The sequence below is a fragment of the Periplaneta americana genome, chromosome 13 (assembly GCF_040183065.1).
Source record: "Periplaneta americana isolate PAMFEO1 chromosome 13, P.americana_PAMFEO1_priV1, whole genome shotgun sequence".
NCBI classification, from domain to species: domain Eukaryota; kingdom Metazoa; phylum Arthropoda; class Insecta; order Blattodea; family Blattidae; genus Periplaneta; species Periplaneta americana.
Window position 1 is genome coordinate 85,449,564 of NC_091129.1, and position 16,848 is coordinate 85,466,411.

At 35.5% G+C, this 16,848-nt stretch overlaps 1 protein-coding gene across 1 annotated transcript in view; it reads left to right on the forward strand.

Moving 5' to 3' along the window:
* LOC138712076 (sodium-coupled monocarboxylate transporter 1-like) overlaps positions 1 to 14,255 on the forward strand; it is a 38,412-nt gene extending 24,157 nt beyond the window's left edge. Inside the window, exons 8-13 of the mRNA XM_069843467.1 lie at positions 803 to 911; positions 5,674 to 5,783; positions 8,050 to 8,233; positions 9,422 to 9,508; positions 10,911 to 11,065; positions 11,915 to 14,255. Of these exons, the coding sequence (XP_069699568.1) occupies positions 803 to 911; positions 5,674 to 5,783; positions 8,050 to 8,233; positions 9,422 to 9,508; positions 10,911 to 11,065; positions 11,915 to 12,164 (895 nt within the window). The 3' untranslated portion in view covers positions 12,165 to 14,255. The remainder of the gene's footprint in view (positions 1 to 802; positions 912 to 5,673; positions 5,784 to 8,049; positions 8,234 to 9,421; positions 9,509 to 10,910; positions 11,066 to 11,914) is intronic.
* Positions 14,256 to 16,848: the final 2,593 nt, after the last annotated feature.

Below are 16,848 nucleotides of genomic sequence, written 5' to 3' on the forward strand. Positions count from 1 at the left end.
TCAAGCGCTGGTTCCGACCCCAGGCGGCTGACTTCTGCGACACAAAGATACATATATTGATCCCATGGTGTGACATTGTCTCAATTCCAGTGGGGGATATGTTCACAAATAACGTAACAATTGCTGTATCTGTTTCAATAAATATATTTCCATGCAATTGTTCTTTATTTCTGTAAGCGGCCCGGGGAAATTCACTTTTTGGACGGCCTCGTAATTGCGGTCGAGTGGCCAAAATTTGTATAAGCACTTATTTTGTCATTATGAGCATGGTGGAAAAAAAAATTTTTTTACTTGCTTCCATCAGAATGTTTTCTTGTTAGATTATTAATTCACATTTTTATTGTTTTATCTGAAATGACAACAAAAGAAACGTTCTGAATGAAAAAAACATTTTAAGTTTAAGGCACATTGCTGTGGACAATTAACATGCAAACATTATCAGTGTACTATCTGTGTGCATCACTTCGAAGGCTAGCCCTACACTTGAAATTATTGTAATATCTGAAAATATCTTAACCAATAATATACATTCTTTAAAATAACTTAACTCGCAATGAGATAAAAATAGCAAGAAGTACCGAACCCAACGAAATATCTTAAGAATATGTTAACGAAACCGTTAATATTTAATATTTTATACATGATACGTTTCTTTTCTTTCCTTACAAACACTTTAAAGTCCCAATTTCATATTGATATTATAGGTGGAATAGGATAAAAGGTTTTTTTTTTCTACTGTAAAATTGTCATTTCGCGGTTTAGATGTTCTAAGAGTAAACAAACTCTTGCTTTGTTCTTTCAGAGCACATATGATACTAGCGGTAAGCTTCATGCTTATAAAATCCATATCTAGTTTCATGGGACTCACCATTTTTGCAACTTATTACGGCTGTGATCCTCTCAAAACAAAGGTAACAACAATAATTTTACTATTATTATTATTATTATTATTATTATTATATCTATTATTATCATTAATATTATGATCATAATCTTGGAACGAAATCATAGAAATTTTCAATGTAACAGGAAGTAAAATCACTCATTTCATTAAAATGACATTTTTCGGAGTCTTATAGGAGTTAAACACGTAAGGAAAGAACGAGAAGTACTTAATGAAGCAAGCTATAACACATTAAAGAAGAGTTAAAGAATAATTAGGCGAGAAATAGTTAAATAACTGGTTTCAGAACAAGTTAAAGTGGTTGAAAAGAAACATATCCATACCGATGTCTATAGTAAAGCGCGTGGAATGTACAGTTTCCCTAGAAAAGGATGAGACGATTGAATATTTCTAAGTCTCAGATGTAAGACACTGCGCATGATCAGAGACCAGAGCACTGATACACAAGATAACGAATATTGAGTTACTTAGATTCAAGCTATTTGGTTTGTTACTACCATCGTTCCGAAATTCACTTCAAAAACTGCAAAAAATATGATAATATTGCATAAATAAAAGATAAATATATACATAAATCGTGTAGTTAAATCGACAATGGACCTTCATGACTAGATTGACACTCCGCACAGAAAGGGAAGCTTTCGTGTCGTTTCAATAGCTCAGACGCTAAGATTTCTGCGTGTTGTATAGAAGAGTGCGAGTTCGATTCCTCGTCTACACAACAATTTTTTTTTGTCTAAATAACTTTGAAATAGCTAAATAACGTTGAAATAGAGTTTTAAAAAGTCCTCAGATTAAGTGTTAATGATCACAGACAATACAAAATTACAAGTTATAATATTATAAACGTTAATCTAATGAATGCATTTACACACACACACACACACACACACACACACACACACACATTCAATGTAAATGCATGTATATTAAAAACTAACAATTAATATGAAATTAAAAAATATTTCTAAGCCACACAGACACACTTTTATAAAGGCTTAGAGTCCTTAGGCTATGTCATTTGTTGAGTAATTATTACAATATTTTATTAGTAGCTTTCCCATATGTGTAAGAAATGCACTCGCACAAAAACAATTTTTGTAAAAAGTGTGGCTTTGGATTATTTCATTCTCACCCCTTCAGTTGATTTGAACTATCTTATCTACGTGTTTGCAATAGTGCTTAATTTAATGTGAATTCAATTTTATTCATGTTATGATTGAACGAAAAAGCACTTTTGCAGTTATTGACTAATTACATATATTAATACTAATTATTAAATGCATCAGTTAAGTTACCAATTGCAGTATCTTTTGCAAAATCTTGAATGTTTAATTTGTCAATAATATTTCTTTACTATATACTATAAGACGTTAAAAGAATTTGTAATAGATTTGGGATCCTCTACTTTATAATCACTGGTTTTAATGAAAAAATATTTTCTTTCATAGAATATCTATTAGGTTAACTTTAATAATATTCCGAATAGCTTTAATTGCATTATCTGAATTTTGTACTTTTCTATTCAAATGTATTCTATTTCCCTCTTTCATAATTTTTGATAAATTACACTGTACTTCTTGCAGTATTTAAGAACATGAGGCTCATTACATTGCAACTCATTACATAGAGATTCTTCTTTTTAATACATGAGATTTTTAAGTCCCTGCGTTATCTACATGTTTTTACTTTTGAATTTTTTTACAACATTGAGTGGAGAACATCCACTGAAGTGATTCTGAAATTAAGTGAAAAATACTATACATTTACTCTTAATATCTGTAGTATCAGTATCATATACGTTTTCCCAAGATTCATTTCGTAGACATAAATGTAAATAATCACTAGATAGTCTACAGCATTTACGACCCTTTTTTAGTTTTTAAATTAATATTTTGAAATTGTTCAGTGATAAATGTAAATAATCACTAGATAGTCTACAGCATTTACGACCCTTTTTTAGTTTTTAAATTAATATTTTGAAATTGTTCAGTGACATTGGAAACACTTAGGATTTGTTTATCATGTTCAGACAAGCCATTGATTATAGGTTCTGTCAGTCTAATTCTGTGTACAAAACTATTATCAATGGCTGTGCTACTTCAGCTTGTATGCAGATGGGAAAATGACTTTACGACTAAGGTTTCCAGTTTCAAGGAGTGAATTTAATTTATTTTTACGGAAAAGTTCCGAGAGATAATCTATGTTTATGTCACTACAGATCACAAATTCCATATGAGATTTCTAAAGTCGTTTCTTTACGAATTCAATGTTTGCTATAAATATTAATAAATGCAAGAAATATAAATGTAGTTAGAAGTCTGATTTACATTATAAAAAGCAAGAAGTTATTTTCCTCGGCAAGATTCGAACTTTCGATGTTTGGTTTTGTCGTCCAAAGCATAAGCACGGACCTATTCAATGCTTATGTTAATAACATACAATTTAGCTTTAGCAATGTGGTGTCATAACTTGGGATTTGTTTACTTGATGTAATTAGATTTAATTTGATTAGTTTCGCAACAATTGAACTTCCTGTTATATCCTGTTACTTAAATATTTAATTTAGGGTTGATTTATGAACTCTTACTGTGCAAGATGCCCCTTATTTCAATAATTCTATATCACGTTAAATAGTCATGTCTACACTAAAGTATTATCGTCATCCCTCATTTCTCATCGTAATGGCGAACCGACGTGACATGAGACAGAGATTTATAGCTCTAGTTGAGGCTGGATATGGGGCTAGATCTACTGGCCGTTTGGTCGGTGTTCCTGGAAGTAGAGCCGCGAGGGGGTTCATCGTTACCAAAATTCAGGGGAGGTCAAAAATCGCCCTATTCCTGGGCGTCCGCGGATTTCTTCATTGGAAGAGGATGCTCTCTTATTCGAGACAGTTCGACTGGACCCCTTTCGGACTGCTAACGAAATAAGAGCAGCATCTAACTTTCCCGGTTCTTCATAGACTGTGATCAGCAGGTTGAGGAACCGCGGTATTAGGAGCCGGAGGGCTGCGCATATAGAAATATTGGGGGAAGCACAAGCTGTCAACCGTCTTGCCTTCGCTACCAATCGAGTGGATTTGGATTGGAGAAATGTAATTTTCTCCGAAGAAACAATCATCTCGAGTGACTACGAAGGTCCTGTCCGTGTCTATCGTGAGGATGGTCTCCCACATGATCAGCGCTATGTGCACCGACGTGAAAGATCGGGGCACTTTAGCATATCGTGTTGGGGATGGACCTGGCGTTATAGAACGCATCGATGGCCGGTTTAATGCGGGACTTACGAGCACATTCTGGAAAATATTTTCCTTCCTTCCGTCCGAGAACGTTTTTCCGAAGGAACTTTGCTGTTCCAGCAGGGTAACCATCTCGTGCACTATGCCACAAGCATTCAAAGATGGTTTCAAAGGAGACCCGAGATCGAAATCATTAATTGGCCTCCGAAGTCACCTGATTTGAATGTCATCGAAAATTTATGGGCGGAATTGAAAAAGAGAAGGATAGTCACCTATGCCCACCGACGCCCTCGAAATCGAGACGAATTGTGGGATCAAGTTGTTGACACCTGGGAAGATCTCGCCGGGGATCAGAACTTATTCCACAATCTCGTGACATTCATGCCGGATTGACTTAGAGCTGTAATAAAAGCTGATGGTATGTGGACAAGATTTTAAGTTACCAGGTCTCTTTTAGTTTTTTTTATGATTTTTGTTTGAGGAAGAATACTTTTAACTTCCAAGTAAGATTTATTTTTTGACGAGGTTCAGGCCACTTGTAAGACCACAAAATTGGACATAAATTATTCCATATTTTTCAACAAATTAGATAGTAGAGGAACTCTGAACAAATTAATTACAACTCAATAAAAAAAAAGTTTCACCTGGGATCGAACACGAGATGTGTCGGTTATATGGAGGAACCGACACGCTACTATATGAGCTACCGAGACAGACAGTGACCACAGCAGTCCAGAATGTAGATCCGATAGCAGGCATTTGCCATTCGGTACAGAGAAGCAATGATATTTTGTTACCCGAGCTAAGTTGTGAAATCTTGGCCTTAAATGGCTGTCTTCTTCGTGATCCTTATTCTGGTCCTTGTCCTTGTGGTCCTTGTAACAATTCTTGCTTCTATTTTTCATGGTACTTATCGTTACGTCGATATCGAGTGAACCGCGCTGTAGAACTTTAACTTCCGACGACCAAGAATCGTCTCATTCTTTTTAAGGGTAACTCTACAACACCAGAGCGCGACGTTGCAAACAGGATTTTCTCTTCCCCAGTCCCGATGGCAGAGAGATAGTGGGCGGGTAAATGAAGGAGCAGACAGATAAGCGCGAATGAAAAGTCAGGAAATATATCTATGTGGCAACGTCGTTTCCAATTCGTATGGGGAGCCAGAAGAGTGAGTGACGTGTCCAGTTCCCATTGGCTGAGGAATGAGAGGAGTGAAACGAAGGAGTTGAAAAATATGCCGGTCCTTTAAGGAACTGTCAAAAGTTGCTCCTTTGTTTCAGAGAGCTTAAAAGAGAAACAGAGTTGTGCCTGCAGTAGACATGGCACATCGTGCAGGAGTTTCAACCAGCGAAATGGGGCAATCTACGTATATTTATTACATTCATTGTGTGTCGAATTACAGCTTCAAAGGAATAACTACAGAAAACGTATATGTAATATAAATAATAACTACACAATTTCAGAAGTGACAATATTGCCTACAGAATTAGATACTTTGCAAAACACACTAACAGAATATTTGTTGCAGGTGATAGATCGCTCTGATCAGCTAATTCCCTATTATATTATGGATATCGCGTCTTCAGTTCCTGGTCTTCCTGGTCTCTTCGTGGCTGGCATCTTCAGCGCTGCACTCAGGTGAACAGTCATAGTGTTATATCTTTAAGTTCATAGTTTTATAGCAGACAGTTCTTTCACTACAAACCCAGAATTCTACAATCTTCCCTATTTCCTGCCTTCCTCTTAGTTTCCGCATCTGGCTCATTATTTTTAGCCATTTTCTATCATGTTATATCTTCTGTCCCGAACTTTCCTTCCTTTCAGCGCATCCTTCAGTAGACAGTTTCTTCTTTGTTACTGACCCAGCCAATTTTTTTCTCCTCCAGATCAGTTTCAGCGCTTTGAGACTGATTTGAAATTATTAAACATAAGTCGACCAGAGAATGTGCCTAACAATTCCAAGAGTGGCATTTGCAACGTCTCTAATTCGACATGCATTGGCAAATTAATAATTCTAGCAAACTGATGTGATGATGGTTACAATTTTCATATAGATTTGTCATTGCAACAAAAATATTTGCAATTCAGAAAATGGCTGCAGAAATGAATGGCTTTTAAATTCTCGCATTTTCTTCGTGGTAGATGTCAAGGATAAATGCTTGGTGATATCACAAGACTGTCAGATATGTCCTCTAGTCTGGTAGCATTTAGGCGCACATAATCTTTGTTTTCTTCCTGCTGGAACGTATCACTCATCAACGAACAATACTGCCAACCGCAATAATTCATCTACGTAATCCCTGTAATCACGTTATTCTCCCTTGTCATCCTAACATACGAAATCTCCATATTTATCCCAATTCAGTCTCCCACCATCGTCCTTTACTTGAACATTCTTATGATTTTTTCTCGTTAATGAAAATAATCACAATTTACACCGTCCTGTCCAACCTAAGACCTCCTGTTTCTCGTCCGACCTTTCCCCGCTTACTTCTATGTCGCTATTATTCTGTTTTGTTGTTCCCTATTTTACCATTTTTATATTTAAAATTAGTCTACCAATTAATAAACTGAAATAATAATACAAAATTACTAATTAGTAGACTGAAATACCATTACAAAATATTTGAGAATAAGAATGCAATAAGTAAACTGTAATTATACTTCTGTCCTATTGTCAATTTACATTCAATGTTTTTTTCTCCCTTTTTCTCTTTCTTCTTTTTTTTGCTCTTGTGTGTTATTTACTGGTTTGAATTAAGTTACTGTATTTGTAAATTTTATGTTATATATTGGCTAAGACCACACCGTAAACGAGCCTGGCTCTTACGGTAGTAGCCAGAAACTTTTTTTTTTGTAATTTTAATTGGTACTCTCTAGCTAGCTAGCTAGTTAAATAATTATATAATTATATTAAATAACAAAAATAAAATTAGGACAGAGGTTAGTACGTGTCTTACCTATTCGTCCCTATTCTCTTCTTCGTTTTCTTCTCCTTCGTCTTTTTCAACGTATTTCTCTAGCACAGGTTTTCAGAACAGGGCACCAATTGTAGCGTTACGTCACTCACCCCTTCCTTCCAACCCCGCGTCATTGACTTTGAAGGGGAGAGGATTTATATTCAGTGTGTCTTACGTTTATTGCGTACGAGCCACAGAAACGTCATTCAACACCGTTGGACTGTGGACGGGTACCAACGCTTTCTTCATGCTTTCCACCCTCTCGCCAGTTCCGTATCCCTGCTGTAGCCAGTTGTTCCCTTATTTAACATTGTTTCTTATTTTCTTCTTCGTCCCATACTTCGTCTTCATTTACAATGTAATTTTTTTGTCCTTACTCACTTCTTGGCATTGTATTCTTTGTCTTCCTCTTATTATTCATTATAATTGTATTCTTCATGTCAATTCTCTATTTGGTTTGAGACTGAAACTGTCTGTCAAAAATCGTGAAACAAATTTTTAGAAGGTAATGAAATAAAGCCATAAGAATGACCTGAGTGCCCGTGGATGTGTTTCCGTCTCCATCTTATACTATCCAATCGAATTCAACACAGAACTTTTCCTCTTCTTCCTTACTATATCATAATTATAATAAGAATTATAATCATCACCACCATCATCATCAACATCATCGTTTTCATGTTCTTTGTAATCTTTCACCTTTTCCTATGTTTTTTTTTTTCCTTTCTTGTCATAGGCTACTATAATTAAATGATTAGGCCTAATGTACTTCGAATCTGGAAACTAATGCTACTCTTTTAGAAACTTATCATTTGAGTCAAATATTAATTTATAATTGAACAGTATTTGAAGTGTGAATAGCTTGCAAAACCAACACATTGTAAGTGCTATTTACATATGAGCAGTAGCTACAGTGATTACTTAAAGTTTACTTTTGATTGCAGCACTATGTCTACATCTCTGAATTCCGTGGCAGCGACCCTATTTGAAGATTTCGTTCGGCCATGTTTAAGTGACAAAACTTCCGATAAAACTTCAAGTAACATTATCAAACTACTGGTTGTAATTATAGGTACCATCTGCGTCGTTCTGGTTTTCATTGTGGAGAAGATCGGTGGAATCGTGCAGGTGAAAATATGATTTTAAATGTATTATTATTATTATTATTATTATTATTATTATTATTATTATTATTATTATATTACTATTATTACAGTTATTGTAATTACTATTATAAGTCATCCATGACTTCTGATAGCTATGCCGCCAGTGTCCTCTTTACAACTCTTATGATGTAAAATATTAAATGTATTATTTTCCTTAAATCTATCCGACTTTCTACTCTAGAATATAGTCTATCAATCCTAAATTGAATACTAAGGGATACTGCCTTTTGCATATTCTCTAACCAGTACGTGTACTATCCCCACGTGACGGGTTACTCCTTCCAAATCCCTACTGTTAAGGGCCGTATTCATAGACATTCTTAGCGCGGGCTTCCGGTGGATGATCAGCGAACTAACGTTTTTCGTATTCATAAACCAGTATTAGCGATATATGATATGGATTCCGTACAAGTAATCAGTCGATAGCCGGGGCTAGTTTAGCACGCTCGTAGCGCGGGCTAGTGGAACGTCTATGAATAGCACCCTATGAGTCTTCATCTATAGTCTGTGCGTTTCGAACTGGCGGCTCAAGGTCAACCAAGGCGGCATTTGCCATGCGTGCTTACCCCCACTCCTGCACCGTTCTCCTCAAGAAAAGTAAGCTGGACCAATGCCGCAGCATGTTAGAGGGGAAGGGGATCAGCCAGATCTTAGGAGAAGGGGTACAGTATGGAGGGGAAGAAATGACCTTGATCCCACAGTTCGAAACGCACGGACTATAATACTCAAGGTAGGGCCCCTTTCAATTTTTGTCCCCAGGAGAAAGATTGTCCCAGTATTCAGCATATTATCTTGAGAGGGAGTAAGGGCAAACACCAAGTATTACTCACAAATACGAGTTTACATAAAAGACCATGTAACTACAGACGTTCAAGCTGTGGGTAGATTGATGAAAAGACCAATCGGAATAAGCAATAAGCCTCATCTGTGAAACAGAGAATAACAAGACAGTCCTTAAAAGTATGTTGCGTGATTTTTACAACATATGGGAAAGTCAGCATTATTTTGTAATAAGAGAATAGATGTGATTCTATTAATCCACTACATTGGAAATGTACAAGAATAAAAAAATTAAATATCGTCTTAAGAATGATTCCACTTTATAAAAATTGAGGTAATTTATGTGATTTGCACATTTATTATTTTCCAGCTGAACGTGAGCTTGAGCGGAGTGACCAATGGTGCTATACTTGGTTTATTCACTTTCGGAATGTTCTATCCAAGAGGAAATTCTAAAGTAAGTTAAGTGCCGTCTCAAAGTATATTTCTATAGTAATACTGTACGGTTCCGTAGAGGAATCCTCATTAACTGACACTAAGTATAACTTCGGTACTTCCACTGATTATCTGGATGAAATGCAATGCGTATTTCATCTCTAAATAATGTTTCTGTCGATTGTTCCCGGGTTCAGTTTTCATAAATTTCTGCCTATCACACACGCTGAGCTCTGCGATAATGATCAAGGTGTAACCCTTTGAATGATCTTAGATAAAGTAGCCCTATGTCGTGCAGGAGATTCTAAACAGTGTACGTAGAAACATTGGCTCCTGTAGCCCCTCCGAGTGCCTCGGTAAGATGGTTGCAGTGACAGTGGGGTTTCTTCGAGCGAAAATAATGATATATCGGTATTTATTTTACTTGTTATTTAACGACGCGAGACCGAATATTCGCCATAGATTATCTGGCATTCGCATTACTGTTAGAGAAAACTTCTAAAAGAAACCCACTCGAGTACAACTCCAAATCTACACGCAAGCGCCTTTCCAACTGAGTTACGCAGATGGCTGTGCATCAGTATTGTGAAGCGGTGTGTTTTGCGCAGTTGACCTTTCCTAGGCCTATCAGATATAGCTAGTATCTACTGGAATTTCCGCCACACACGAGAATCATCACTTTGGTTGCAGCATACCACGTGAGCTACCACGACTTGTGTCAAATAACCATGTTGCATTAAAGTCACTATTCAAATCCGACCTGCTGTTGAAAGCGTGTGCTTTGGTATTCCTTGGCATTGTCGTAATGTAAACAACAGAAAACCGCAGTATTCTCAACTTCAACTCCTGGCCTAATCCTCGGAACTGCTACTATCTCTACCTAGTAGTAAACGAATGAGCGCTTCGATAAGTAAACAAATGTAATACATTTCAAAGATCATGCGAACACAAGGAAACACATCGTTTACCGGACTTGCCCATAAGGTAATGTTATGACATTATGCAAACTTTTTTAACCTGTGTTGCATGACTTTGATAGCCGTTTGTTCTCTGCACGCTGAAGAAGATATACCCCTTTTTTCCTCCAAAATTTAATATTCCGCCTTGTTATTTAATTTCTAATTCTATCTACTTTTCTACATCCTTTAACACCTCTCTCTCAAGAACATACTTTCAACTGTTTGTTATGTTGTTTATGCTTTCTTATTTAATATCAAATTTCATTAACTCATAATAGTGCCTATATTGTCATTATTGTGTAAAATTTCCATCTCCTTTCTCTTTTAAGTGCTGTGTATTGTTCCAAATAACATTTGAAACTTTGATAATTTTATCCAAAATTTCTGAAGTGGTATATTCCTTGTAAAGCAGTATTTTTAAAATAAAAACTTATTTGTCAAACTGAATTATTTGCATCATTGCAGGGAGCTCTGGTAGGAAGCATCGTCTCTCTTCTTGTCATGGGTTGGCTGGTGTTCGGAACCCAGAAAGCTTTCGCTGATGGCACTATGAGCTACCCGAAGTTGCCTACTTCGACAGCAGCCTGCGGATTTAATGACACAATGGCAGAAATCCTTACGTGAGTTCAGAAACATTTTTATTCTAATTTCTTTTTAGACTACAGACAAATGGAACGTATAAGGAACACTCATCCTCGAAGTCAGTCAGCTTAGGTCTAAATTTCTGCAGAGAGAATTTACGAGGGTTCTTCGAAAACTATGGTTTCATATAAAATAATATAGAATGCTTAAGTATGGAAAGTTAGATTTTTTACTTCTACATACCACTTATGGCTACAGTTCTGCGTTTGATTACTTTCAATACATGTTAGATGTACGTCGACCATACTATAGGTGAACAATTTAAAAAACTCCCTTGGGCAGAACATTTATGTAACGTTAACATTGATAGTCCGTTTTTATATTGCTGCTAGGTATCTGACAAGTAATAGAATTGCCTTTTCATTATAAATCATAAGTATCCTTTAATATTTGTAACACTTTCAATTGTCGAATTTTCATGAATAGTAGACTAATAATAAATGAAGGAATAACTGAAAATATAGATAGCAATGTTACGTAAATTAGCAGAGGACTTCGATGCCAACTGTAAACTCCTTCACGACGACAACTTTAGAAAGAATTCTATTGTAACAAGAGAAAAAATTCATTGGAATGAAGTGGAAGTAGGAAATTTTAAAACCAGAAGCCAGATAAAAAAAAACACATACAGTCCTATAGATTACTCCATAGGCCTAATGTATCACATTCATGAGAACGTAACAGAATATCAAATCTTAAAGATTGATGCGAATGAATTCACTATTAATTTACTTCTTTGTTTTCATTATTATTGTATTTATATTAGTGTTCACTGATGTAGCTAAATATTTACTTGTCTTTCATTAATTTATATCCATTTATTTTAGGACTGAAGTCCCCAAAGAGGAGCCCTTCATCCTGTATCGCATCTCCTTCTTGTACTACACAACTGTCGGTTTCATTATCATGTTCGTTGTCGCCATGGTCTTTAGTCACTTCACGGAGCCGCCTAACATTGAAGAAATAAACCCGAAACTTTTTTCTCCTGTCATAAGAAAACGAGTCTTAATGAAAAGAAGAAAATACGCTCTAAAAGTTATTGAAGAAAAAGACGCACTGATTGCACAAGCAGAATAAACAACGAAAGACATGGTCGATAATAATACGAGTAATAATAATAATGATAATAATAGTAATAGGAAATATCACACCCGATGTACGCAGAGAAAAGTATGTCTGCACTTGTAACTTGCCTGGTAAATTTCTAACTTCTTCCTATGATTCAATCAACATGATGTGAGATCCACCTTACGACAAAATACCTATATGCTCTTAATTTTGGCTTCAATTACAGCCCTTTGATACATACTAGTATTGAAACTAATGATGAGTATTTACGTTTAGGAATGTTTTGGCCGGTTCCAAAAAGTCTCCGATCTTCCTGAAAATGTATCGGGTCTTCCTAAATCTAAGTGTCCTCGTGGATGATATGTCAAAAATGACTAGGGGACCCGTATTTTCTTAATTCTGTGCTGTAAGGTTTTGTTTATTCTTTATTCATTTAATTTTATGTATGATGAAAAATGAGAAATGTTGAAGGCCTATGTCCCGAATATTTCCAATTCCTTCCTTTAAAACCGATGTATGCGTGCGTGCGCGTATGTATGTATGTATGTATGTATGTATGTATGTATGTATGTATGTATGTATGTATGTATGTATGTATGTATGTATGTATGTATGTATGTATGTATGTAGGCCTATGTATTATATTATTATTATTATTATTATTATTATTATTATTATTATTATTATTATTATTATTCTCGTTACCACAACTACCAGAACGGTCCAAGGTTGTTGGTTGTTCACTCCTAAAACTTTGTTAAAAGGTATTGATCATACCGAAGACTCTGTACTTTAAATGTTGAAGACTGGTTATATAGAGTTGTTTAATTTAGTATTCCAGTGACATGAAATTTAGATACAATAATTATTGTAATATAACTGATCATATGTTGAAAACAGGGTAGTACAAAACAATAAATAAAATACATAATCACGTAATTATAAGCAGTCAGTGAATCTCCTGTCACTTTTTATTTTTTGGGGTCGTTTTCAGGATAGAGTAAATCAGTATTTAACGGAAATTCGATTTTCAGAATTCCATGTACGTATCTTTATTTTCAGTACAGCGATTCATTTTTCTTGATCACATACATCGAGATCCATAACAGGAAAACAAAACTATCAAAAATAGGCCTACTGTAAGTATGAAATTGTGAGATAAAATAACCTGAGATAGCATAGGCCTACAAACGAAAAGAAGGATGCTTGAAGAGGAATAATACGAGTATGACAACTTACTAGTGAAAGACAATGGATGAGATAGAATGTCGTTATACTATTTTAACTACATATAAACGTCCTAAAATTCACTTTAAAAAGAGATGAGAAGTGAAATTTGGAAGAAAGATAAAAATTTGGGGTTATGTAAAGATTAATTATTTTTTTAATTTTCTGCGTAATTTGGTACATTATTTATTGAAAAACTCCAATTGTGCTTCTAACAATTACGTAATATTTTATTATCTCAACCCGAACTACTGCATAAAAATGAAGGATATCTCAAAACATTTGATAAAGAAAGTCATGTTTTGGAGTCTTTCGTAGCCATATGTTTGTTACGTTGGAGGCAATGTTCATCACAGATGTCATGTTGATGGCCGTAATGTCTGGCTTTGTTGCTGGGAGTTCGGCTGTAGAAGAAAAACAATTTTTAATTAATTCTGCGGGTTAATTTCGTTTACTATCATTCTATTTTACAGCGCGATTTATAAATATTCTTCTACTAATAAGACCAGATCAATTTTCATCGCATCTCTTCAAATGCCTTTCGGTTTACTACAACAGTCGACGTAAAACGTATTTCAATAACTACCAAAGCGATCTTGTGTGTACCACTGGTTTGGAGTATTGAACATGCGCAATGCCTTGACTCTGGAACTCTACGCATACTGCCATCTGTAGATTGTTGTGTAGGCCTAATCCAATTGCAAGTGAATAAACCATGAGAATTAATTTACAATTTGTTAATGTTCATTATTTAAGAAAAAAGTCAAGTCTGTTATAATAAAATGTCTTAACAAGTCTGAATAAGATGAAGGTGATTATGCTAGTGGAATGAGTCCGCGGTCCAGCGCACCGATAGTTACCCAGCATTTGCTCATATTGGATTGAGGAAAACCCCGGAAAAAAACCTCAACCAAGTAGCTTGCTCCGATCGGGAATCGAACCCAGGCCATCTGGTTTTGCGGCCAGAAGCGCTAACCGTTACTCCACAGGTGTTGACGAGTGTTTTTATATAAAAAATGTAATATGTATCATTTTTCTGGCAATAAAGTATTACCTAATAAAATAACAAACTAGCGATATCTATATATAACCGGAAAATATAAAAAAGTTACGAAATCACTGAACGAGTAAGGAATATTACACAATAACAACCATATCTCTAATTACGAAAGGAAATAAAATACAACACAACTTATCGAAATGGTATTCAAGCAATCATCCAAATTCTGTGATGTCTTCAATGCTAATCCTTCTCTCACGATTTTAGTGCTGTAACAATTATTTAAAAAGGAAAATTCCCAACTGAGTTAAGATGGCAGAGATATCTCCATCTCCTGAATGAAGGCAGGAACATTGACCTCGTCATCATATCCCTTCATCTATAGATAAACAAACTTAATACTAAACTGAAATATGTTCTGTTCTATGGCCTATGTTTAGATGATAGAAATATTTAAACCTATGTAAAATTTTGAACTCGCGGTGACAGATTGTTAGGTTTTTCCACTATACAGGGTGTACATAAAAGAATATAGCGATTTTAAAGGTGTTTAATGATACTTTAACTATGACAATAACAAATCTCATGTTAAATGAAACAGTAACATTTCCAGTTTACATTGTAAGTTCATAAGTGTTGAATGTGAGCCCCGTTTTTTACACGAAACACATCTATGCCCGTGTGGACCATTCTCTATTAAATTTGACCATGGTTAAGTCGGCACTTGACCATCTTCAACGCCAATTTGCGGAGTATCAATCTCGATCAAAGTTCAACAAGAGAGTTGATGATGATCAAATTTGATCACGGGTATGGGACCGATTATCTTGAATTGAACATGGTCAAGTCGAGAAAACCAAAATGGCGTCACGATTTGACGTACTTGATGGAATTGAAGATGAAATTATGTATCTTGAACACGCAAATTACTGCGGAAATAACAGAATTTGTGTTATTGTAGAAAGAATAAGTTTGTAGATGAATAATAATAATGTTCTTTTTTCTCACAATAGATTAATGTTTTATATATGTTTCTGCTTTGGAAGATCGGGACTTTACTTGAGGACAAAATATTATTTAGGCCTAATTGTCCAATTTTGTTAACATAATAATAAAGCAGTTATTCTATGCCGGTAATAATATAGCAAAACTAAATGACCATTTTGTAGAATGCGAGATTATCACTTATTAGCTATAGGTTTTCTGTTTGAAACTATTAGGACCTACATGACGTTTTGGACAATTAGGCTATTTACGATTGAATTAAGAGAAATTACATGGATACCTTCCTTTTCATCTTACTCCAAAATTCCAACCTTGTGAACACAAAATAAATGGATAAATTACAGGACAAGAATACTTTCCTTTCCCTCTTACTCCAAAATTCCAACCTTGTGCACACAAAATAAATTGGCACTAAGAACTTCTTTTTCTTATGCTTGATGATGCGTATTCGAAATATACAGACGAATTGCTTTTTTTTTTTTAATTTTAAAATAATTGTTAGCGTGGTATCCGTATACTGAAATTTTCCCAAATAAATTATTGGCACTGAAATGTGTCTTTTCGTAAGCAAGATGATGAGCATTCGACAAACACATAAAAATCTGCTTTTTTTAATAGCCTATTTCAAGATAATTGTCAGTGAGGTATCCGTATACTGAAATTTTCCCAATAATTATAATAATATGAAATAACCACTGTATAAATTACGTTACAAATTATGTGGAATTATGTAAACACGTATAACCCATGTGAATTGTGAGGTTAAATCCCACCAGGTAGCCTGCTTTTCTCTTAGAGAACTTCCGTCAGTACTTTTATTCTGTAATATGGATGCATAATTGCTGACGAGTTATAAAGGAATTCCCACTTCGAACTGTGAGAAGTTCGGTGCCCTTTTCTTTTTTTTTTTCTTCCATGATTATTGAAACTTGCTATTTGAAAACTGCGAGGATGTTTGAAAGCAGTCCGACAAACAAAAACGAAGCGATAATTGACAGAGTGCGTTCGTTCGCTGTTTTATACGCGGTAACCTAGCGCTCAGATGATTCTTTTCAAACGAGCGTACCGTCAGCTGACGGTACTGAGTTGATCGAAGGAAAATGTCGGTGCACCGCATCTGTAACTTGATCATTGTCAAGAATTAACCATGTTTCCGTGATTGCTGATAAACGGGCTAGATGATCGAGATTGGTGCACACGGCCACTAACCTGTAGGCTAATTCCTCCCATACTTTAATCAGCATGTCTGGAGTGATGGGAGCAAAAGCTTCTCGAATCCTGTCTCTCAACTCGGGCAGGTTAGCAGGCAATGGAGGCACGTAGACTTGGTCCTTTACGAAACCCCAAAGGAAAAAAAAATCTCATGGGGTGAGATCCGGTGATCATAGAGGCCACCGGAGATAAGCCCTGTTATCGGGTGCATGGCGACCAATCCAGTGGTCGGTGACAACATCATTCAAC